This window comes from Leptopilina heterotoma, unplaced genomic scaffold (assembly GCF_015476425.1).
Source record: "Leptopilina heterotoma isolate Lh14 unplaced genomic scaffold, ASM1547642v1 Lhet_6, whole genome shotgun sequence".
Taxonomy (NCBI): Eukaryota; Metazoa; Arthropoda; class Insecta; order Hymenoptera; family Figitidae; genus Leptopilina; species Leptopilina heterotoma.
In genome coordinates this window covers 3,316,887-3,342,142 of record NW_025111137.1, presented here as the reverse complement: position 1 = coordinate 3,342,142, position 25,256 = coordinate 3,316,887, and the positions used below count along the sequence as shown (strand labels likewise).

The 25,256-nt window shown below is 32.4% G+C and overlaps 1 protein-coding gene across 18 annotated transcripts in view; it reads left to right on the top strand.

The window, feature by feature from the left end:
• LOC122509148 (ankyrin-2-like) overlaps window positions 1–25,256 on the top strand; it is a 186,960-nt gene that overhangs the window by 86,074 nt on the left and 75,630 nt on the right. For 16 of the 18 annotated variants that reach the window (XR_006302306.1, XR_006302305.1, XR_006302303.1 and 13 more), the window contains exons 3-18: window positions 2,230–2,331; window positions 2,976–3,108; window positions 3,307–3,470; window positions 5,346–5,501; window positions 5,664–5,792; window positions 5,875–6,072; window positions 6,156–6,452; window positions 7,527–7,724; window positions 7,792–7,938; window positions 8,010–8,159; window positions 8,344–8,484; window positions 8,606–8,761; window positions 8,870–8,968; window positions 12,050–12,247; window positions 12,363–12,546; window positions 16,413–16,517. Coding sequence is in view for 5 of the 18 variants with exons in the window: in XM_043622970.1 (XP_043478905.1) it covers window positions 2,230–2,331; window positions 2,976–3,108; window positions 3,307–3,470; window positions 5,346–5,501; window positions 5,664–5,792; window positions 5,875–6,072; window positions 6,156–6,452; window positions 7,527–7,724; window positions 7,792–7,938; window positions 8,010–8,159; window positions 8,344–8,484; window positions 8,606–8,761; window positions 8,870–8,968; window positions 12,050–12,247; window positions 12,363–12,546; window positions 16,413–16,517 (2,557 nt within the window). In the remaining 13 variants the exon portion in view is untranslated. Of the gene's footprint in view, window positions 1–2,229; window positions 2,332–2,975; window positions 3,109–3,306; window positions 3,471–5,345; window positions 5,502–5,663; window positions 5,793–5,874; window positions 6,073–6,155; window positions 6,453–7,526; window positions 7,725–7,791; window positions 7,939–8,009; window positions 8,160–8,343; window positions 8,485–8,605; window positions 8,762–8,869; window positions 8,969–12,049; window positions 12,248–12,362; window positions 12,547–16,412; window positions 16,518–17,836; window positions 17,969–19,039; window positions 19,369–25,256 lie in introns of those variants that run through there. The other 2 variants (XR_006302307.1, XR_006302310.1) reach the window with 2 other exon arrangements.

Sequence of the window (25,256 nt, the reverse complement as noted above, 5' to 3'; positions counted from 1 at the left end):
CTGGCAGCATTGCTGGCGTGTTTAAAAATGTGAGTTGGCATTAACTTTTATATGAGAAATTAATAAATGAATAAAAGCAACAAAGTGTCTTGTCAGTTATGATAGAAAAGATAAGCAGCAAAAAGTGCCTTGTCGGTTAAGTTAGAAAAGAAAAGCAGCAAAAAGTGCCTTGTCGGTTAAGTAAGGAATACATACAATGAGGTGCAAAGTACAAACAACGATAACACTTATTTACTGATGGGCAAAAATTTTTTAGATACTTGTTCAACATAATCTAATGGCGTAATTAAATTATTATGCAAAAGCAACATTTTATTGGTCATGAACTGTTCTTTAATTATAGTCTCTTTGTATTTTTTCCCCCTGCTTCTCATTTTTATATAGACTTCGCATTGCACTCCTTTTAAAATGTCAATAAAATTAAAAATGTTTGGATTAGATTTATAGAAAAACGATTTTAATTTTGAATGAAAGCATTCACAGCTATTTGTAGTTCGAGTTATACTGTTGGAAAATTCAGCCCAAATTTCTGGAGGAAAATCAGAATTGGAATCAATATACGTTAATAAAACATAGTCGCAAAATTTCTCTACTCTTTCGTCGTCAGGGATAATTGCCATTAAATATTCAACAAAAAAATTCTCTACATTTTGAGAATCTAAAAATGGCAAACCAAAAAATAATTTTAAAAAATTTCCAATCTCAGAATTTTCTGTGGAATAGTCTCTCGATAAATTTAATTCTTGAATTTTCTTCCAAAAATTTTGGGTTAAATGGAAACGGCAGCCTTTTATGCTAATTGTTTGAAAACATAAGCGAATGGCATTGTGAATTGCTTTCTCGAAATCTACAAACACTGTTGATGAAGAAAATCGCAATTTTAATTTAAAACATTCTGCTATCAAAATATCAAACGCCTTTTGATATGATGTTGTCATTTTGTCAGGCAGGAGGAAAAATCCTAGAGGAATATAAATATTTTCATGATGTCCAAAATTCGCGCATAATTCATATTATTTCTTATTTTACGAACGTCGTCAATCGTTAATGTCTGTATGTCACCTTTTTTCAATTTTTTGTGCAAAATTTTTGATGGTCGATCTGAAGGATCGTCAACAGCTTTCCGCTTTAAACAATTACTCAATATCTGTCTAGAAAAAATTTTCTCATCCATATTTATGAAGAAAATGACACACAAATGAAAGAACCAGGATACACAACATAAACACAAGCACGTTAATTGCCAACTGATTTTGAAACGAATAATTTCTTTCAATGCTTAGATTTCGGAGCCCTGGGACGCAATTCCACTTATACCTGAAATCATTGGGACGCAATTCAACATTTACCTACCAGCCCTTGGGACGCAATTCGACCGTCCGCACGCAATTCGGGTTCAGCCCTTACATCTGAGGCTAAACCACGGAGATGATTTCTTGTCTCAGGGTGCTACCTGGATTAGAAATCCCCGTCGAGTTTCCTTATTTTACAATCTTTCTGGTCAGTCAAGAATATCGACAGCGTACCGATATTTGAATTTCAAGAAGTAAAGAAAAGCTGGCATCGTAAAGAAGGCAGATTATCTCCTCAGAGTGCACGTTCTAGTCGTGTTTGTCAATCATGGGATGAATTCTAGACTAGTTCCGTAAAGTAAGAAATCGACATCCGAATCAAAGTCGTATCGCATTCGTAAATTTTCGGTCTACTTGGAACGGCTTGTCACCCAATATTTTTTCCATGTATGTTGGACATGAACTGTTAGATAGTTTTTTCAAAAAATCAGGAAATTCAGTTTGTACTAAACTTTTACTACCTAAAATCCATGTATGATTATAAACTTGTTTCCTTTAGAAAAGGTCAAAAACCTACCTGCATTAATTAATACGTACATCGAATATATAGGTGCATCTCTTTCGTTTAAAGTAGAGAACTAATGCACGGATTTCTTTCTACCTCTAGACGTTTTTTGGGTCAAGGTGAAATCAATAATCCGGATATTGCTCTAATAATCTTCCCCAGGCATGAATATCATGCGGTATCCTGCTATCTGTACTATATACTATTAATAATAAAGAAGTTATTATCAATATCATAATTACATCATCATTATTATCTAAAAATTGTTTTACTGATAAAAATATTCTTAAATGATTTTATTACAAACGTATCTTATTCTATTTATCATATTTTTTAATCAAAAACTAATCAATTGTCATTTCTTTTTTGCAGAGTGACCCAAGCACAGAGTTTCTACGGGCAGCTAGAGCAGGAGAACTCGAGAAAGTTTTAGAATTTTTAGAATCCGGTGTGGATATTAATACTTCTAATGCTGTGAGTATTTTTCATCCTACAAATTATTAAATAGTGCAATATTTATTCAACAATTTATTTATTTTTATTATTTACAAATGGTTTGAAAATATTATTGAACTCGATTATCGTAGTAGGAGAAACATTTACGATCTTAACATTTCCCAGACGCTGTTTGACATTTTCTTAATTTATTTTCACCATTGTTAGATGACATTTCGCTTAATTCCTTGAGTTCTGTTCTTTTCTTTATTTTTTTAAATGTACAACGTTGTTTGAGGATTTGTCGTTGTTACTAATCAAAGCTGCCTTTTTAAGAAAAGAAGTGGGTCACGCTTTATGCTCTACAAGAAAGATATTTTTTTATGAGCACGAGGTACATTCTTAAAAGTTATGTAGGATTTACTACTGGATTAAAAGACCATTAAAGACTGTTTTATAGTCACCATCTGCTTTTTTTTTGTCCAACGAGAACTTATTCTCATAATGTTTTTTATATATTGGAAAATTTTTCCAATACCTTACGAGCATTTTCTTCTTATAAATTTTATTTCAACTTGTTTTTTTTATTGTATTACATACAAGATATAAAGTTGTTCTTAGATACATATCTACATTTTTGGAATACTGTTTAGGTGTGATTAATGAATGATACTTTTTTTCAGAATGGACTGAACGCACTGCATTTGGCTTCAAAAGACGGTCACATAGAAATTGTTAAAGAATTATTATCTAGAGGTGCCCGTGTTGATGCTGCCACAAAAAAAGGAAATACGGCATTGCACATTGCTTCCCTTGGTAAGTAATTAAAATTTTCTAATAGAGCTGATTCATAATACTTGAGGGGGGAGGTTAGATTAATTCAATGTGTGTCACTCGCATAAATAATTGTTCTTTGCTATCGTATTACAATTTGAATATTTTACAACAAAAAGTTTAAATGAAATAAATTGTACGACTTTCAGAATAATAACAGAGATTTATTTACATTTTCAGCGGGTCAAGAGGAAGTGGTACGATATTTGGTGGAGCAAGGTGCTTCAGTTAATGTACAGTCTCAAAATGGATTCACCCCTTTATATATGGCTGCCCAGGAAAACCACGACTCTGTTGTTAAATTCCTACTTAGCACGGGAGCCAGCCAGAGTCTTGCCACCGAGGTAAACTTTAATTAAAATTTAGATTCTTTCAACAATAGATTTCCGACAGTTATGTAAAATTAGAAAAAGATAAGTTCAATGGATATTCTTTTAGGAATCAGCTGGGGCCATTCGTTAATATCGGTTTATCTTTGTCGATCGTTGGTATCTCTTTCTTAAATTTCCAACCTTGATTAGATTCTGGTTGCGGATCACTATGTGATGTCGAATACCAACAATTGTTAGCGGACAGAGACGAATTTCCTTACAGATGACGTTGATGCTAAATTTAAATATTAATTAAATAAAAGTCTGGTAGCAATGTTCTTTGTATATTTTTAAGACATCCTAGAGTCTACAGACTAGTTACTCATTTAAGAACAATTACAGTTGAGTTCCATAATAAAATTTACAAAATTTTTGTACTTTCCTGGTCATTTAAACTTTATCTGACATATCGCATATTATGTGTTTTTTGTATAATAGAGATGAAGAAGATTACCTCATGCTGATTTATGTATTTAGCTTACTGCATTATTACTCTTACTATCCAGTAACTCTATACCGAAAAATGTCGCCATTACATTGGGAGAGTTATAACAACGTTAAAATCTTTATAGAGTCTAATTTAGGAACCGCCACAAATTAGATAATGTAGGACCCTCTGTCCCACACTAAAAAGGCTTTTACGACTGGAATATATCTTAATCCTCGGAACAACCAGTCGGATTTAGTCTTCGTCAATGAAATTCCTTAGCATCTGTCTTGCGGGTCCCTTTTGTTTTATATTTAGTTTTATACCAACGATATATTTGATTTCGCAGATCGTTAATAAGAGTACTTAGAGAAATGCCATAGAAATCGATATTATTGTGGTACTCATTTGTTTCTCCAGATTATCTAGCAATATCAGAGTTTTTTATGTAATTAATTCTACATAAAGATTGTCTAAATAAAGTCTGACGTCTGGTAAACCTACGAGAAACTGCAAAATCAAGTTAAATTAAAATATATGGACAGTGAAATTCTTTTTCTCAACGGACAAAACACAAAGTCAATCTTTATGCGTCTAAGGTTTTTAAGCTTATCCCTACCTTTTTTGATCATTATTGTAATGGTAAACTAGCTTAACTCCTCGTTTATCAGGTCCAAAAACCGATATCTTGCTGCTAATACCTTCCAATCTCTTTCCAGAGCTTTCTAGACATTTTATTTTTTGTAGTCGAAAGTGGAAAATCTGAATATTCAGATACCTGGATTTAATCCAAAGGTATGTGGGGCTCTTTTTCTGATCGGTACACTAGAAACCACTCACGTCTTATTTTGGGACCCTTGATCCATCTGCGGTATTACCGTCAGGCCTTCTGGTGGTCCCCTCGTCCTGCTCCTTAACTTGCCAGGAATTCGCTCAAGCTATGTGGGAGCGAAGGCGGCAGGAAAAGCTAATTGTTTTCATCCCTCCTCGCCTACAAGCATTTGAGCTTTGGATTCCCTCCGGTCAACTTTATCTTCCGTCTCTATTTTCTTCCCCATTATTTTAATAATGAAGGATTCAATATGCCTCCTGGAGTCCACGTTTTGAACCATGGTAGATACAATGTTATCGACGTTGATTTCGAAGCCAATTGCCGCAAACATGCCCATTCTATCATGGTTCCATTGCCCGCAGTGAAATAGAGTATGCTCTGCGTCATCTACTGCAGCATCACAGTAAGCGCATTTTGCTATCCTCTTGATTTTGAACCTATGAAGGTACTGTCGGAAACATCCGTGACCCCTTCGCTGACAGGAAAGCCGTTTAGAACGCCATTTGGAACGCCCTGCCAGTGAAGGGGTTAATATTTAAACTTGACTCTATTTTCATTTGGAATTAATAAATGTTTACTTTCTTTGTAGGATGGTTTTACCCCATTGGCTGTGTCAATGCAACAAGGACACGAAAAAGTTGTAACTGTTCTATTGGAGAGTGACACCAGAGGTAAAGTTCGACTGCCGGCACTTCACATTGCGGCCAAGAAAGATGACTGCAAAGCAGCTGCGCTGCTTTTACAGGTATTGTCTTTTGTTCCAAATCTTTTCTTTATTATCATCCGCACTGTCCAATTGTATATTTCTCTTGGACACATAACTTAAATATAGCTCCGTATTAATAAATATAATTTAAATATACATATTTATTGGAAAACTTTTTCTTAACTAAAACTTTTTTAATAGAGTCACCACAATCCCGACGTGACATCGAAAAGTGGTTTCACACCTCTTCACATTGCATCACATTACGGAAATGATAGAATAGCATTTTTTCTATATGAGAAAGGAGCCGATGTCAATTTCGCTGCGAAGGTGATAATTAATTTTGTTTAGCTTTTAATGCTTATTTAGTTCTTTCAGAATTTGTTCTTAATGTTTAATTTTTATTTTTTAGCACAATATCACTCCGTTGCATGTAGCAGCGAAATGGGGAAAAGTTAAATTGGTTAATTTCCTGATAAGCAAAGGTGCAAATATCCAGGCAAAAACGAGGGATGGTCTTACACCTTTACATTGTGCGGCAAGATCAGGACATCATGAAGTCATAGACATACTTATAGAAAAAGGAGCGCCTATTGGTTCTAAAACTAAGGCAAGTAGAAAAATAAAATTATTCTCAACAATTTTTGGTTTAAAAAATTATTTTTCATTGTTTCCCTTAATTTTTTGAAACAGAATGGTCTTACTCCTCTGCATATGGCTTCACAAGGAGATCATGTGGATGCTGCGAGGATTTTACTCTATCATAGGGCACCTGTTGACGAAGTGACGATGGATTATTTAACGGCGTTACATGTTGCCTCTCATTGTGGTCACGATCGAGTGGCTAAGCTTCTTCTTGATAGAAATGCGGATCCTAACGCAAGAGCACTCAACGGCTTCACACCTCTTCACATTGCTTGTAAAAAGAATAGGCTCAAAATTGTTGAATTGCTTATTAAACACAAAGCCAGCATTGAAAATACGACAGAGGTATGTTTCTTCTTATGTTTTTCTATTGTAATAAATTTTGAAACAAGATACTTTCTTATTAGTTTAACTTTAATTGTAAAAGCAACTATCAAGCATTACTATCAAATATCTGAGACGTGGAATGATTGATACTCGGTTAAAAATCATTGTTTAAATTAACAACATTAATTAATTGTGATAATGAGTAGAAAATATCTATGCAACGGCACGTGGATTAAATTGAAGCAGAGCGATTTGCCTTTAATATTGTTATCGACTTACGTATCTTGAACTTGGAGTCATTAGAAGAAATATTAGTTCATTCTTCGGTCAATTCACTGCACAACTAAAAATAAACTCGTAACATAATTCAATAGTTTAATTAAACAAAGTAACGCCTATTACGATGGGCATTCAGATAATATGTGAGCCGCTGTTTCATTGCACGTTTCACATAATCTGCACATAGGTGAAACTTGTCCACCTAATATGTGCTGATAGTAATTCAATAGATCATGACCCGTAAGCAGACGAATTACGGTTCTAACTCTACTGTTGAGCACTAGCCCCAACAGAGATTTCGCTTATCTTCCTACCCCATTTCCTGTCCAATTTGTTTCATGTTCCTTTCTATCCCATCTTTCTATTGCTCCTTTAACCAAGCACGGCATTATTACCACTGCTGGTTCTGGACCTATAAACTCCATCTTGGAATCTGTTTTTGCCAAGACGTCAACTCTTTCATTTCCCTTAATCCTCGAATGACCCGATACCCAGACCAATGAAAGTTTACCTACTGAACCCAATTCATCCAGTGGGCTACGGAATTCCCAAACGAGTTTCGATTCTATTATGCTGTCACGTTGATTGTACGAAGCAAGTTAGGATATTTATTGTAAGTGTTCCAAAACGATTAGCCGAAATACCTGTTCCCAAATGACGGAGGGTAAACTAACCTAAAAGGGTTGTATCTGACTTCATTTTTTAAAGAAATTACACTGTGTCAATAAAATACTACATTATCTTTAAGTCATCCAGTAATTTAAACTTTTGAAGCTACATTATCGATTAAGTTAACTATTAACCTTCTTCCAGTCTGGACTGTCGCCCTTACACGTTGCCAGTTTTATGGGTAGTATGAACATCGTGATTCTTCTACTCCAGCACGAAGCTTGCCCTGACGTTCGAACAATTAGAGGAGAAACGCCGCTTCATCTCGCAGCCAGAGCGAGTCAGACTGACATCATTAGGATACTTTTAAGAAATTCAGCACAAGTTGACGCCAGAGCGAGGGTAAGTTCAGAAGATTAAAATTATCTCTAGAAGCTTTGAATTCAGTGATATATCAACTTTCTTTTAGGAGGAGCAAACGCCCCTTCATGTCGCCTCTAGATTAGGAAACGTAGACATTGTAATGCTATTGCGAAAACACGGAGCTGATGTAGATGCCACGACGAAAGATCTTTACACGCCTTTGCATATTGCCGCTAAAGAGGGTCAGGAAGAGGTAATTTAAAATGATCCAGTATACTTTGAAGCATTTTTTATGACACAGGATAATTAATTTTCTTCTTGCAGGTTGCTGCTGTTTTATTAGACAACAGAGCTTCGCTGACAGCCACTACTAAAAAAGGATTTACTCCCCTACATCTTGCAGCTAAGTACGGCAATATTACAGTTGCCAGGCTTTTGTTGCAGAAAAACGCACCAATTGATGCTCAGGGAAAGGTTCGTCTTTTATAGTATATGATGTTTTAATAATACACATTGCTATAAAGTTTAATACAAATTAAGGATCAGTTTATTATTTTTTGATTAAAAAGACGACAACAAAGTCTTAATAAACCTTTAGTCGATAAACCCTAGTTGAAAAATTTATTAAATTTCTTTTTTATATTTTCGAATACTGCAGAATGGAGTCACGCCTCTACATGTAGCATCACATTACGATCACCAAAATGTAGCGCTACTCTTACTCGAAAAGGGTGCCTCGCCTCATGCAATGGCCAAGAATGGTCACTCACCGCTCCATATTGCAGCTCGCAAGAATCAGGTAATCAGACTATTTAATTAAATGTTCAAGATATGTATATATCCTAAAGTAGTTAAAGACTTATATTGTTAAAGTAAACATTTTTTGGTAGATTAATAATAAGTTAAATTATTATCCACAGATGGACATAGCGACGACTTTATTAGAATATGGAGCGAAAGCAAATGCTGAATCGAAATGTGGATTTACTCCTCTTCATTTGAGCGCCGAAGAGGGTCACACGGACATGTCAACATTGCTCATTGAACACAAAGCTGACACCAATCATAAAGCAAAAGTAAAGAATATCATTTAAATCCACTTCCATTAACTTTGTTAATCAATAAAATGAAACAAACTTTTTAAATGTAAGTTTTTGTTATTTTGATGTTGCACTTTCTTTCAGAATGGATTGGCTCCGCTACACTTGTGCGCACAAAATGACAAAGTCAATGTTGCTTCGATTCTCGTAAAGAATGGAGCGCAAGTCGATGTCGTAACTAAGGTACGTATTTTTAAATATATACTACCGAAAATATTATACAGATATCTTTAAACTAAGCAATACATGTTCTGAAGAACATTAGAATGAATACTTTCTGGTTTTGACCTTTTTATATCGTGCTTATAAAGAGATCTACATTCTCTAATGTTATAATTAGCTAATTACTTCTAACAAATCAGATTAATATAAGTTATCTATTAAAACTGTTATGGAATGGGCAGAAGAGTTTCTATTTAAGCATCTGTGACTCTGATCACGATAGACCTCTGAAAAATTGTTAATGTTGCATCAGCAGTTTTGCATATTTTGAAATCCTTGATTTACTGGCTGCAATGTGATACCATAGTTTAGAGCCAAACAACAAACTAGCTAAAAGAAACCGCGTCACTTTTCTCGTGGTCCCTAGCTACAGTGGATTTAGGGTTAATATAGTGTATAAACTAATTTATTCGGCCTGAGCCTTCAAATGATGTTTCTGACAAACGTTTGCCTCTGGATATCAAATAGTGTTTGTCTGCAGAGCATCAGAAGCGATCTTATCGAGTTTCAGGAGTTCGCTCGCTCGCCTCTTGTTGAGTGTTAGCCCCAACAGAGTCTTCGCTTGACTTCCTACCATGATTCCTGCCTAATAAGTTTCATGTTCCTTTGGACCCCATCTTTCTATGGCTACTTTAACCAAGCACGGCATTATTGCCACTGCTGGTTCAGGAAATGCCGTCTCGGAACCAATTTTTGCCAAAACGTCTACTCTTTCATTGCCCTTAATTCCCGAGTGACTCGGTACCCAGATCAATGAAAGTTTATTTACTGAACCCAACTCATCTGGTACGCTACGGCATTCCTAGACGAGTTTCGATTCTATTGTGGGATTTTTCAGAGCCCCTAAGGCTGCCTGACTACCCATAAAAATACTATTCCTTTTGCCATTTGTTCCTTTTTGAATGGACATTTGGGCGCAAGTTAAAATCGCACATATCTCTGCCTGACAAACCGTGGCATATTGTCCTAATGACTCATCCACTTTAATGCAGCCAGTTTTTTGATAAAAATTCTGAAGCCTGCACCGCAGTTCATCTTGGAGCCGTCTGTATACCAAACTTCGTCCCCAAGTGTAAATCATTTCTTCCAGTCCATTCTGGAAGGTATAATGATCTTAAAGCGGGGTTTCAATTATACCCTCCTGATCATTCTATCTTGCACCATAATTAATTCTGGGATTAATAGAATTGAACGTGGAAGCTTGGTGTGTTTACTACTAAACTTCCACTTGCCCTGCGCGGTTAGCCTGCTCATGGGGAGAGCCGCATTTTTCACCGCAGAAATATGCAGAGGTACTTCGGCTAGTATGAATCCCAAAGCAGCCTTTTTTTATAGGTTTACTTAGAACACTATGGTCTTCCGATTCAGGGCGGGATCTTTCTACTCCCTAAGAACCATGTAGGTTCTTGCCCGAGTTGTTTTACCCCAACTCTCACGTCGAAAGTTTCAAAAAAGTCTGAGTTCTTTTTGGATCAGTTGCTTTTTCAATATTTTGCGATGTGAACTTTTAATCACTGCCCCCATGAGTCCAACGCCAAATGGCCATGCGTGATTCTTCTCATGGTTAAGCAATGAAACCTTCCCTGAGCACCTGATTCCAGTGGTGTTGTAATTGTAATTAGACTCTGGTACGAGTTCCAGATTGAGGATTCTATCTAATCCGCTCCTCCCTCTTGTTAGAAACGTTTTACGACACGCAGAGGGCCACGATGGAATTATTCGTCCACCGATGTCCACAGGGCTATCTTGCTCGATACTATGATAAACTCCTAGCGGTCCTTTCCGTCACTGCGTTGAAACACTAGTTAAAGCACTTATATATGTGGTCCTCCTACCTTTTCGAAAGCTTTATTGAAAATAATTTTTTGCTTCCATTCTAGTTAGGCTTTTTCATTTTTTTCTATATCAAAAGTAATTGTTCTATGGTCATTGTAAGTGCAAGAATCACTGATCTTCCAGTTAACGCAATTGTGGATATTTCTTAGAATTAATATTACATCTAGCATCTACTTATCCTTCACTAACTTGATGTTTAATTATGCATAGGTCGTTTTGGTAATTGAAAGCAACTAGCCCCTAGTGAGCAATAAAGTCTTCCAATAATTACCCTCGTAATCTCTTGTCCAGCTCCTCAGAAATGGGAATTAGCTAAGGAGACAATATTAACGATTTAAACGTTTCGCTTTACATATCTGATTGTGAGAACATTGTCCAGCTTCTCAATGTATTGTAAAATTTCTCAATTTAATTGAATATATCTACTAGCAATATAAAGGGATTCAAAATCATTACTTAGCTGCACTACTGCAAATTGGAAATTACCCAAATGAATCAATTTTAGTACTTCCAGTTTAAGGTTCCCGAAAAGATACTCTCTGAATTCAATTTACTTAACCATCTTCTGAGGTCGATTTCCAAAGTAATACTATCTTTACTTTACAACTCGGGTGATTTTTCTTATCGGGGGGTTTGGTATTCTTTGCATAAAAAACTGTTTTTCTCTTGCACGTGTGTCCTCTTTTCCTATTCGCCGATTTGATGCGTAATCCTTAGCACATTTTGTGTTTAACAGCAACTCAGGTGGTCTCTGTTATCCGATAATTCCAATGTACCTAGGCTTTTATAAAAGCAGAGGATTCAAATATGTCGTCCTACAAAAATTTGAGATTTCCATATAAATAATAATTTTATAAATATAAACACGTTACGGTGACGTGACAGTTGACACTGATAATAAATTCTAGCTAAATAAAAGTAGTGGATAGTCATTGAACTCCTAATGGATCTCGGTGTTAATTAAATTACTAAGGAATGTGTAACAAACATTCTAATTACGCTCGTGCTCTACATCAGGTCAGGTATAATTTTTTCTGGTTCAAAGTGGATTCAGTTTATTAATCCTGAGTTGTGGGATCATTTGTCTCTCATACAAAACGTCAGTCCAAGAATGATGAGCAATTTGAAATAAGTTTAATTAAGTGGTTTATCAATATGTTTAGAGTGTTTCAAGTGCTAATGCTTTATTTCATAATTCTTTGACAGGCTGGCTATACACCGTTACACGTTGCATCTCACTACGGACAAGCAGCAATGGTACGATTCCTCTTAAGATCAGGAGCTGATGTTGATTGCAGTACGAATGCTGGATACACGCCTCTACATCATGCTGCTCAACAGGGCCACACACTCATCATTAATTTACTTCTCGAAAGCAAAGCCAATCCAAATGCTGTTTCAAATGTATGTTTTATATATTTATAATTTAAGATATTCATAAATTCATCACTGCAATTGTGAATCATCTATAAATTTATAACTGTACAATAAGTAATTAATGATGGTTTTTATATTTAAGTATGGACACATGGCTTTGGACGTCGCAAACAAAATGGGCTATATTAGTGTCATAGAAACTTTAAAAGTCGTGACGGAGACGACAATAACGACAACTCACACAGTCACAATCGAGGAGAAATATAGAGTTCAAGCTCCTGAATCGATGCAGGAAACATTTATGAGTGACAGTGAAGATGAGGGTGGTAAGTTCTGAATTTTACAAACACATTTCTAATTTTTATATGAATGATATAATATTGTAATCACTATATTTTACATTCTGCTTTCTTTTATTTCTAGAGTTTAGAATTTTCGTTTTCGAATTCTATTTTTTTTTTAACGGAATGTCTAATTTTGAAATTTAGATAGATTATATATAATCTTGAAATGAAATTAATTTTATTTCGCCGTCTGGAAATTTTTGAAATTTCTGCATTCACCTAGAATTTAATTTAAAGTAGTAAATTTTATCAGTGGAAATGAAAATAAAGAAATTATTTTGTGCAGATATTTGAATTTGCATGAACAATAAATGCATGCACAGGCATGAGACTTTTTTCCCTTTTGTTATTGGCTAACGAGAAAAAATTGACTTGCATTATTTATTCCTGATGTTGAATATCCCCTTCCCCTGCCAATATTACAAAAATATAGATTGCGTCATCGAAAAGAATGACGTTTGTAAAATCAAGAGGTGGCGGTTAGTTGGATGTTCGGAAAAAAAAGAAAAAAAAACACCCGATAATTGATTCAAGCCGAATGGGAATAGTCATTAAATCTTCTTGATTTAATTGTGTTCTGTAAATAGCGATGTTCTCAAAGTTCTGTATACTTGAAAAAGAAAAAATTGGACAGTCTCGCGATTTATGATTTGCTTGTTCTTTTTGAATTTTGCATATTCCTTTCGCAAGCGCATGTGTTTAGCACATTTTTCACTGGGTTGTCAAAAAAAAAAAAAAAAAATTTAAGTAACCTTTGTGGAAGTTGAGGAACTGAAGATACAAATTTTCTGATTAGAAATATTTGCTAATAAATTTCAAGTTTCTTTTATATTTTAAAATTGGTTTTTCTCTACCTCATTGAATCTTCCACCGAGTCAGTTACACGAGTAAAGTGATAAAAAAAGTAATAAGTATGATAATTGCTTTTTCTGTAAGAATAAAGAATCGATTTGCATCCAGTGGGCAAAGAGTACAATTACTTATTCAGAATACTATACAGATAATTTTGAATTAAATAGATAGTTTATCTTTAGCAAATTGTGATAACGGACAGTAAGTTGCAGATAATTTTATTAATAAATATTTTGACAATAATGGAACAGCGGAAAAATTTAATGCCCCTGACTGAAGTTTCGAATAACAACTGAAGGACCTCCTATGTCGAACAAACTTCTCTTCAATCCTATTTCCGGTCTTTGCGATTTCTCTGTAGGAGCTCTTGCCAGACAAAACCACGGAGATCATTTATTGTCTCAGAGAGCAAATTAGATTAGAAATCCTCGTCGAGTTCCCATATTTTACAATCTTTCGCTACGGGCAAGATTATCAGCAACGTCCAACCCAATATTTGGATTTGGTTCTATTGCAAAGAAATCAGATCATCTCCTCAGAGTGCACGTCTTAATCGCGTTTGTCACGATAGATCATGGGATAAATTCTAGACTAGTTCCGTAAAATAAGAAACCAACAAATGCACCAGATTCAGGCGGAAATGAATTCGTATAATTATATAGAGTTGCAAATAGATCGAAAGATTACAACGATAACTGATTCGTAAATGTTTAATTATGTAGTTAGAATATTTTTCTCCTTTGAAGGTTTAACTCTTGCGTCTTTAATTACTACACTTCTTCTATAAATCAGAGAAAACGATACGATTCCTAAGTAAATTCTGTTTCGTTAACCAGATAATGGTTCACGACATTTTATCGTGTTAATTTAATTAAAGGACCCGGACTCCATTTGGCAAGTGAATTCCCAACAAATAAAAACCCTATCATTATACAATAAACATATCTTCAGGTTGACAATCATAAATACCTAGGTGCTTAGGAGTCCTTTAGACGTCTACTTCAGAGAATTTGATTTTCTTATTGAGTAAACGTATCTCCGGGTTGTCGCTAATGAATTCCTCGGTATTTAGGTGTCTTTTGTATATCTTTTTCAGGGGATTTGTCGATGTCTATCAAATAATCGTATCTCCAGACTGCTGCTCATGAATACCTAGGTGTCTAGATGTCTTTTGAACATCTTCTTCAGGGAATTTCTTTTAAAAATTGAATGCTCAATAATACTTGTCGACTTTTTAATAATAATTCAAGCACACATTTAATGACTTGCTAAGACGACGTTCTATTCCAAAAGTGATTAGACAAGACCTGTTGCTTTTTTCTAATATCTTTACGATGAGCCCTTGTCGCCGTCATGATAACTAATTAATATGGGACCAAGACTCTCCTCCTGTTACAGAGTAATATTCCAGCGCCTTTAACCTTTTAACATCTAATTGTACAAAATTTTGTTCTAAAGTTTCAAGTTTTTGTTTAATTTTCAAGTTTTTTTTACTATGAAATGTCAGAAAAAAACTCCAAATGTTGCGAATAACGTGACAAAAATATCAAAGGCTGATAGGGTTATAGAGAAAATTAAAATGGCGGGTCCAAAATGGAGACTGTAGTCGAAATTTATTTGCAAAATTTCACCCTATCTAAAGTATGAAATTCTTAAGAATGATTAGATTACTTGAAACTTGTTACTCAAAGGTCTTTGGAGTCGCTGATTACAAATTTGTGGTCAAATTTTCCAAATTCAAAATGGCGGATCCAATATGGCGGATCAATTTTTTAAAAACTTATTGGATTCTGATGAAACTTGTTACTCGGGGGTTTTTGGGCTCGTTGATTACGAATATGAAGTTCAATTCTCAAAATTCAAAATGGCGGACGAATTTTTAAAAAATCCATTGGATTCGGCTAAAACTCGTTACTCGGGGGTTTTTGGGGTCGCTAATTGCAAATTTGAGGTCAAATTTACAAAATTCAAAATGGCGGATCCAATATGGCGGGTCAATTTTTAAAAAATTATTGGATTCGGATGAAACTCGTTACTCGGGGGTTTTCGAGGTCGCTGATTACGAATCTGAAGTTCAATTCTCAAAATTCAAAATGGCGGATCCAATATGGCTGATGAATTTTTAAAATTTCATTGGATTCGGCTAAAACTCGTTACTCGGGGGTTTTTGGGGTCGCTGATTGCAAATTCGAGGTCAAATTTTTAAAATTCAAAATGGCGGATCCAATATGGCGGGTCAATTTTTAAAAACTTATTGGATTCGTATGAAACTCATTACTCGGGGGTTTTCGAGGTCGATGATTACGAATCTGAAGTTCAATTCTCAAAATTTAAAATGGCGGATGAATTTTTAAAAACTCATTGGATTTTGCTGAAACTTGTTACTTTAGGGTTTTTGGGGTCGCTGATTACGAATCTGTAGTTCGATTTTCAAAATTCAAAATGGAGGACGAATTTTTAAAAAATCATTGAATTCGACTGAAACTTGTTAATTATGTTCTTCAGCCATTAAGAAGTTATAAGAGACATACTGGACTGAGTCAGACCAACTTTTACAATTATTTACATTTTTTATATTGTTGATAAACAGATAAATAAATAACTATCAAACATTCCGTTTTATCCCTTTGAGTATAATAAATGAAAATTTAAAGAGCTATTTAAAAACGAAATTGAACTCCTTGTCCACTGTGCGTCATTAAATTTATATATTATCCAACTGGCTGAATTTATACAGAAAGTGTTTTATGTGTAGTGTTTTTTGGCAGCGATGTAGTGGTTGTTTATCTTCCTGTTTTTTTTAATTTCATAAATTTAAAAATTGAATGTCTAAATGTTTTTCTTTTCCTTTTTAAATGTGTATATATATATATACAACCCAGTGAATAGAGAGGATTTAGAAAAGAGAATTTAAAAAAAAGAACAAAAATTAAAAAAAAGAAATTCGAGGGTTTATTGATGAAATCAAAAATATTCCTCAATGGCGTACAATGTAGGTGGTGATGAAATCGACGTGGCTGCCATGAATGTGTACGGTCAACCGCCACACGCACAACATGTGTACCTTCCTTCCTACTACCAGGGCCATATGACCTACACTCGTAAGTTCTCTATCACCGTCTCGCTCTCGTTTTTTTGTTACTCTCTGTCTCTCTCTCTCTCTCTCATCCTCATTACCCTTGTCCTCTTCCATTGTCGTCTCTATTCTTCTTCTCTTTTTTTCTATTCTTTTTGTAAATATATAAAAAAAACACACGCTCATTTTTGCACAAAACGTAGCGATTCTATTTCACTTGTGATGCAATCAAGTATATTTATATTATGACTTTTCATATTATACTCTCTCACCTCCTTCACGGTCAAGATCATCATCAATTTTTTGCACCGTTTTTCATTTCGCACTGTGTGAAAAAAATATCTACGAATTTTTGTTCTTTAAAAAGTTCTTTATTCTTTAAAGTATTTATTCCAAATTCTGTTTCGTAAATATTTATTTCAAATATAAACAATTTTGATCACACACTGATTTTAAAAATTCCATCAATTTGTAGATTTAGATTTATATTTCTTAGATTTATCATTACAAGTAGATAATGTACATTTAATGGGACAAATTAATCCAATTTTTTCCCCTGAATTATCTTTTATTCTCGACTTTGTGGTATTTCTTGGAAAATCAATCAAAAATAAAGGTGATGTTATATATTGTCAAGTGCGAAGTTGATCCAAGCGAGGAAGGATAATTTGGTTTTGTTCATATGAAGAAGAAGAAGAAGAACTTGATACATTATCTATTTATGAGATACTGAATCTAATTCACGTTACATCATTCGTAGATAAATTGTGAGAATCATATCAGCGTTATATCTCGCCTTCAACTTCGCAGTTAACCAGTAATGTAACGTAAGCAACTATTTGCTGTCATAAGAATATTGAGGAAGTGATTCCGTCCATTAGAGAAGAAAAAAATCTATTTTTAGAAATGATACCGAAAAAAAATTGTGTTTTTCGAAAAAAAATATTTATCGTTAACGATATAGGTTCTGATTTCGATTAGTTTAAATGAATTTGGGTTCTGTAATTCTGATTGAAAGGAAAATCTAATTTTAAAGGAAGGCAAAATCGAATTATATCATTTGAATTTGTTTTTCGAAAAAGTAATTGAAATTTTAATTAAAGAGATCCTTGGAGGGAAAAAGGGAGTAATGATGAGAGTTTTGTTTTCTGCTAGATTATAGATATGAATTATTATCGATGAGATATGCAGTAATTCAAGTTCTCCTCGTCATTGCAATTTTGCTATGTATATACCTGTAAAAATTCGTCTTGACGTGTGCGATCATCATAATCATCATTATCATCATCACTATACCATCCTTCTTCTTTTTTTTCTCTCTCTCCGTCTCTCCCTCTATTACCTGTTACGCAATCGACAGTGTGCAGCCTTGTTCCGCGAGTCTTATTCTCTCTCGTTAGTTCAGTGTGCGCTGGCTTCAAGCCAAATTCAAACAGTGCACCAAAATACTTTAATTTATATAACGGAATTCCAACGGTTCAGTATTTTTCTCTATAGGAAATATGTATCACTTTTTTCCCCATTTGCAAAAAAAAAAAAAAAAAAAAAAATTCAAAAATAGATTAAAAAACTTGTACTTTTTATTAATTTTTTTTTTGAGAATCGAAAATTCGAATCCAACAAATAATTATTATCGAAAAAAAATTAAATTCATAAAGATGGTCTATAAATTAAAGGAAGAGAGGAAAAAGAAGTAAAAGTATGCAAATACAAAAGAATAGAAACACGAAATAAAAGAAATCCCCACTATTTGAAAACTTTTCTCTAAACCGGAAATTCCGAAATGTCAAAACAAAAGTGACATGCCTTTAATAAAAAATTGTTCCGTTTTCTTTCTTAAATAAATAATTAATTTCCCCCAAATTCTTCTTTATAATATTTGGGGAAAAATTAATTAATTATTTTCAAAATTACGGTATCGGGAAAAAACAGCTTTTTTGAAATAGTATTAAATTCTATGATAATTTGGATCGGAGCGTCTGAAGTCATTGCTTGACGGAGGAGAGGAGGACTTTGATGAGCTTTGAGGAAAAGAATAATTGATTGGAGAATTATGTGCATATAGTGAAAATACCAGTTTTTCATTGGCGTTGGAGGTAGATACTATTATAAAATTGGTGATTCATGGAATGAGGTCACTTTTCTAGTCTTAGAGTCGATCTTGAAGTCGACTTAGAACAGTTGCTGTTCCTGATCCGCCCGGTGCAAATGTAAAAACAAAATAGTTTGACAAACAAATTTTTCTTTGTGGCGGGAAATAATTTTCGAGATACCGTAATTTTATTCAACTGCCACAATTTTTAAAAAAAAATTCTACTATTCGAATTCGAAATTAAAAACTTTAGATTAAAAACAAAAAAAAGTTGGAAATTCAATTTTTCAAAAGAGTATTTTACCAATAAAAGAAGTAAAACTTTTCATTTCAAAATTGTTCAATGTATTTGTAAAATGAGTTTTTTTCCCTCAAAACAAAAGTGTTTGTGTGCTGGAAAAATAGGATATTCTTTTTTTCTTTTTGAAAAATGAAGAAAAAAGTGATATTTTCAGAGTGACATTGAAATAAAGGTGGAAATGAATTGTTGTCATTTTATGTAACTCTGTATATGTGAAGTGATCTTTTGTTGTGAAGTTTATTCAAAACCACGTTTTGACACACATAAACACAGGTGCAACCTGTTCGCCACAATTTACGCGCCAATTAGAGCAACTTACTCGCCCATTCTTTTTTATTTTTTTGGCTTGAGGAATTTTTGTTTTTGCATTCCACGAAATTTTTTTTTTTTTTTTTTTGTAAAACATGGCCAAGGACAAGAAGAGAAATAAGAACAAGATGCCTTGCTGCGGATGTACTCGCAACAGGAACAGCGACATTATAAGTAATTCATTTTTGGATTTTAATTTCAATTTTTGAATTTGGATTTCTTTTCTAATTTTTGATTGAAAAATTGAAATCCAATTTTCAAAACATTTCGGCTAAGTTTCATAAATTTTTGTTTTAAATAAAGTGTTTGTTTTAAATAAAGAATATAAGTATCGAGATCTACTTGTGCATAATATTGAAGAGCTCGTGTAATTAGAAGTACTCCACTCCTTAATGACATATATTTAATAAGGACTACTCATTGAACCGTTGTATGTTTAAAATTAATAAAGTGATTAATATTTAACGGACTTGGTAATAAGAGGGATTTGTAGTTTAGAAAGAAAATAGTTACGCGTCTCAAGTATATTATAATAGACAAGGAAGTAATTGATATTCATAATGGTGTGAAAAATAGCGGTGCTGACACTCTTCAATAGATGTAGCATTGATTGACTACTTAACTTGATTTGTAACGTCAGTGACGTTACCTAAGTGACCTTTTTTTCTCGTTTAGGCTTGTTTGTCTAAAAAGGCCCATCAGCAAAATTGTTAGACAATCGAGAGCAAGTGCTTTTTATCACGTTACGTAAAATCCTCATGATCATATTTAAATTCTATCGCGAATATTTTTTTTTCAATTTCAGCATCACTTTTACGATCCTTTTTATCATCTTGTTCTTCTTCTTTACTTTTGATGTTCAACTATTTTATAATAAATTAAAAATTTATTCAGTGGTAATTCAGAATGAAAAATTAGGGACATTTTCCAAAAATGAAAAATTGAATCTAGATCAGTATCATTTGGAATTGTTTTTCTACACACTTTTTTAATCTATAAAGTTGTAATTGAAAGTATTTGAAATCACTGACGGGAGTAAAGTTTTCTTACTCTTCAACACTACAAAAAATGAGAAAGGAAACAAAATTTAAAGACGATAAAGTTGTTGGTTCTAATCTAGATCTAGATTAGTGATCTAGTTCCAATCTATGACTTGATAAGAGATCTAGTTTCCAACCCAGCTCTAGATTTATCATCTAGCCGTAAATCAGGTCTAGTTTTTAATCTAGGGCATAGATTCAATCTAGATCAATCTATCTAGTTTCAATCTAGGTCAATCTATCTAGTTCCTATCTAGTTCAGGTACATATAGCTGATCTAGTTTCAAATTTTGCTCCAGATTGAATATGTAGTTCCAAAGTAAGTCTAGATTTATGACCTAGTCCCCACGTAGGTCTAGATCCATGGTTTAATTTCAATATTAGGTCAAAATTGGTAATTTATTTTAAAATCAAGCTCTAGATAGATGATTTAGTTATAAACTTAGGTCTAGATTGGATATCTACTGCCAAACCAGGTCTAGATAGATGACCAAGTTTTATAGTTAGTTCTAGATTAAGAAAAAATTTAAAGCCAGGTCTAGATAGATAAACATCTTTTAAATTTACTTCTAGATTGCTAACTAGATCTAATAAAAGTCTATATTTGTGTTCATCTATATCAAACCTACATTGATAATAATTAAGTTGTAATCTACGTCTACAATGGTGATCTAGTTTCAAAGCTAGTTCTAGTTACAAATTTAAGTTTTCATTGATGACATACTTTCAATCCAGTTCTAGTTTAGTAATTAAGTTTCAACCGAGGTCTATATAAATGATCTGAATTCATATTTAGCTTAAGATTAATAATCTAGTTCCAATTAATATCTGTATTTTTAATCTAGTTCTAACCCAGGTTCAGATTAATAATTTAATTCAAATCTAGATTTCAAATCCAGCTCTAGATTGATGAACTAGTAATAAATGTAAAACTAGATTCATGATTTAGTTACAAATTCAAGTCTAGATTAATAATTTAGCTTCTATCTAGGTCTATAGGTAGGATATCTATTTCTAAACCAAGTCTAGATAGATGACAGAGTTTCATATTTATTTCTAGATTAATAAACTCGTTCCAAACCAGGTCTGGATAGATGAACATGTTTCAAATTAAGTTCTGGTTCACCTACTAGTTCCAATAGAAGTCTATATTTGTGTTATTGTTTAAACCTAATCATATTGAAAAATTAAGTTGTAATCTAGGCTTACAATTGGTGATCTGGTTTCTAAAGTAGTTCTGGATTGATGATCTATTTACAAATTCAGATCTACATTGATAATGCTGGGTCTATATAAATGATCTAGTTTCATATTTAGCTTAGATTAATAATCTAGTTTCAATAAATGTCTATATTTGTAATCTAGTTCTAACCCAGGTTCAGACTAATAATTTAATTCCAATGTAGGTTTAAAACCCAGCTCTAGATTGATGATCTAGTTGTAAATTCAGAACTAGATTCATGATTTAGTTACAAATTCAAGTCTAGATTAATATAGTTATAGTTAGTTCTATATTAAGAAACAAGTTTCAAACTAGGTCTAGATAGATGAACGTGTTTCAAATTTACCTCTAGATTGCTAACTAGATTCAATAAAAGTCTATATTTGTGTTCATCTAGTTCAAACCTACACTGATAATTAAGTTGTAATCTAGGTCTACAATGGTGATCTAGTTTCAAAACTAGTTCTAGATTGGTAATCTATTTACAAATTGAGGTCTAGATTGATGATATAGTTTCAATCTAGCTCTAGTTTGGTGTCTTAGTTCTAACTCAGGTCTATTTAAATGATCTGGATTCATATTTAGCTTAAATTAATAATCATCTAGTTTCAATAAATGTCTAGATATTTTTGATCTAGTTCTAACCTAGGTTCAGATTGATGATTTAATTCCAATCTAGATGTCGAATACAAGTCCAGACTAATGATCTAGCTTTAATTAAGCTTCTAATTAAGAACTAGATTGATGATTTAGTTACATATTCAGGTCTAGATTAATAATTTAGCTTCTATGTAGGTCTAGATAGAATATTTATTACAAAGTCAAGTCTAGATAGATTACAATGTTTTGAATTCAGTTCTAGATTAAAAAACTCGTTCCGAACCAGGTCTAGATAAATGGATATGTTTCCAATTGAGTTCTAGATTTTACTGACTAGTTCTAATAAAAATCTATATTTTATGTTCTAGTTGAAACCTAATTACATTGATAATTAAGTTGTAATCTAGGTTGACAATGGTGATCTCATTTCAAAACTGGTTCTAAATTGATGATCTAGTTACAAATTTAGGTCTAGTTTGGTGATTTAGTCACAAATTAGGTTTAGATTAATTATATAGCTTCATTCTAGGTCTAGATTAGACATCTAGTTTCAACTCAAGACTACAAGTCTACATTTGTGTTCTAGTCCTAATCTCCGTTCAGATTAATTATTTAATTTCAATCTAAATATTGAATAATATTCTAGTCAGATGATCTGCTTACAAATTAAGATCTAGATTAATGATTTAGTTAAAATTTTAGGTCTGGATTCATTATATAGTTTCAATTAATGATCTAGTCACTATTCCAGGTCTAGATTGTGTTACAACGTAAATATAGATTTCTGATCTAGTTTCAATGCATCTCTAGATTAATGATCAAATTCAAAACTAGGTTTAAATATATATTTTCTAATTCCAAATGAGCTCTAGATTGATGATCTAATCCTAAAGTAAGTCTGGATTGATGATCTAGTTTCAATCTAGATCTAGATTAGTAATCTGGTTTCAATACAGCACTAGATAGATGATCTAGTTTCAATCTAGATCTAGATTAGCAATCTGATTAAAATTCAGCTCTAGATCTATGATTTAGTTTCAATCCAGGTCTAGATTATTAAGCTGGTTGCAAACAAGTTCTAGATTCGTAATCTAGTTTTAATCTGGGTCTAGAATAATAATCTAGATATACGCTACCTCTTTATCCAGAAAATAGTTATATTTCACTCAAAGCCAACTGGTCTTCTTATATATTTCAAATAAATTTTATTTGGTTTAAATAAAATTGTCAAATGAAAATTTTATCTGTGTCGAAGAAAATTTGTACCTATTTAAAACTAATAAACAATTCAGTAGGCTTTGAGACAAATATACTTTTATTTAATCAAAATAAATTATATTTGGTTTAAATAAAATTTTCTCTGGGTGTAGAGTGATCTAGTTTCAATCTAAGTCTAGATTAGTGGTCTGGTTTCAAAGCAACTATAGATTGGTGATCTGGTTTTAATCTATGTCTAGATTGGTGACCTGGTTGTGGTTCATATCCAGACAATAATAATTATAAATTTTAATAATAATAAAAATAATAGTAGTAATAAAAAAATAAATAATAATAATTATAATAGTTCGAAGGAAATTTATGATAAAATTTACCGAACAAAGTAGAAGAGAAAAAGTGCTTTTTTAAATTTTAAAATTTTTTTTGTAAAAATCTACTTTAAATTTTATGATGACTTTTGTAATAAAGTACTTTGGAAAATGGAAATTTTTGTTTTCGTATGAATCGCTATTTTTGTGATATGCATTTAAACATTTATTATTATTTTCATCTGCAAATATAAAATTTTGAAAATTTTTCGTATGAATTTTAACGATCGCACACCAGGGGGAAAATTCGACAAGCGTGAAATTTAGTAATGCTATCATTTATAACTGGGTCAAGCTGAACGGAGTAATATAAATTTTACCGTGGTCATGAACTATTTTCGTTTCTGACGTATATACATTAGCTTAACTTAATTCAGTTATCGGATTTGATTAATTACTTGTTCAGAGGCACACATCACTCCTTTTTGAAGCTTATGGTGTCTGCGCCCTTCAGAAATAGAAGCCTTTCATAATAACAGAAACGCTTTCAAGTGCGTCCAAAGTAACCGCAATAAAATATTGTCAACAAAGAACTCCATTATTTTCTTCATTTGCGAGAATTTTGCTATTTCATAATAAATTCCATCATCAAGGTGTTAATTCCATAACTTTTGCATTTTTAAAAGAAAAAATTCATCTTTCCTTATCGCGATTTGAGCATTTTTACTTTAAATGGTGAAGTAAAAATTTTAATTTTTAGCAAATTACTTGGAACTCTGCTAAATTGTTCTATATAAAATTTAAAAAATCCATAAATATTAACTTTTTTTAAAATGTGTAAATTATGGGAATTGCATAGTTACCTTGTTATTGCACAGTTATTTTTAAATCAGTGTGATTTTAACAAAACTTGACAGATTTTAATTTTTAAAACTTGAATATAGTGAATTTTAAAAGCATTTGTTGTGTATATTTCAATTTTGCAAATTTTGATTAAAAAAAAACTTTAACCCCATTCTTAGACAATAATCCTTATTTTTCAATAATTAAATCTCAAAACGCGACATTCAATCTCTTATTATTATTGTGCAAATTACAAAAATTTTTATTTTTAAATATCAACCTCAATTTTTCGAAAATTTAAAATTCAAAATTGAATAATTCTACTTATTTAGTACCTACATAATTAATTATTATTTTCAAAAATTTTAATAAAACTCTTCGCAAGAATTCAATTACATTTCATACTTATAACAAAATTTTTCAGAAGAATTCAATTATATTTTTGTAAATAATTATTTTGAATACAATTTTAATAAAATTTCACGAAAGAATTCAATAAATTATATTTAAAAACTTTTTTGAAAAAATTCAGTTATTTTCTAAAATTTTAAAGAAATTCTTCGAAACAATTTAATTATTTTCAAAAAATTTTTTTTAATTCTTCTTCAGAGTTAAATTATTTTTATAAATAATACAATTCTTCACAAGAATTCAAGTTTTGATAAATTTATTGTTTTATAAGAATTCAATTATTTTCGCAAAGATAATAAAATTCTTCGTAAGAATTCAATTATTTTTATAAATACTTATTCTTAATATAATTTTAATAAAATTTCACGAAAAAATTCAATTATTTTTAAAAATTGTAATAAAATTTTTCTGAAGAATTTA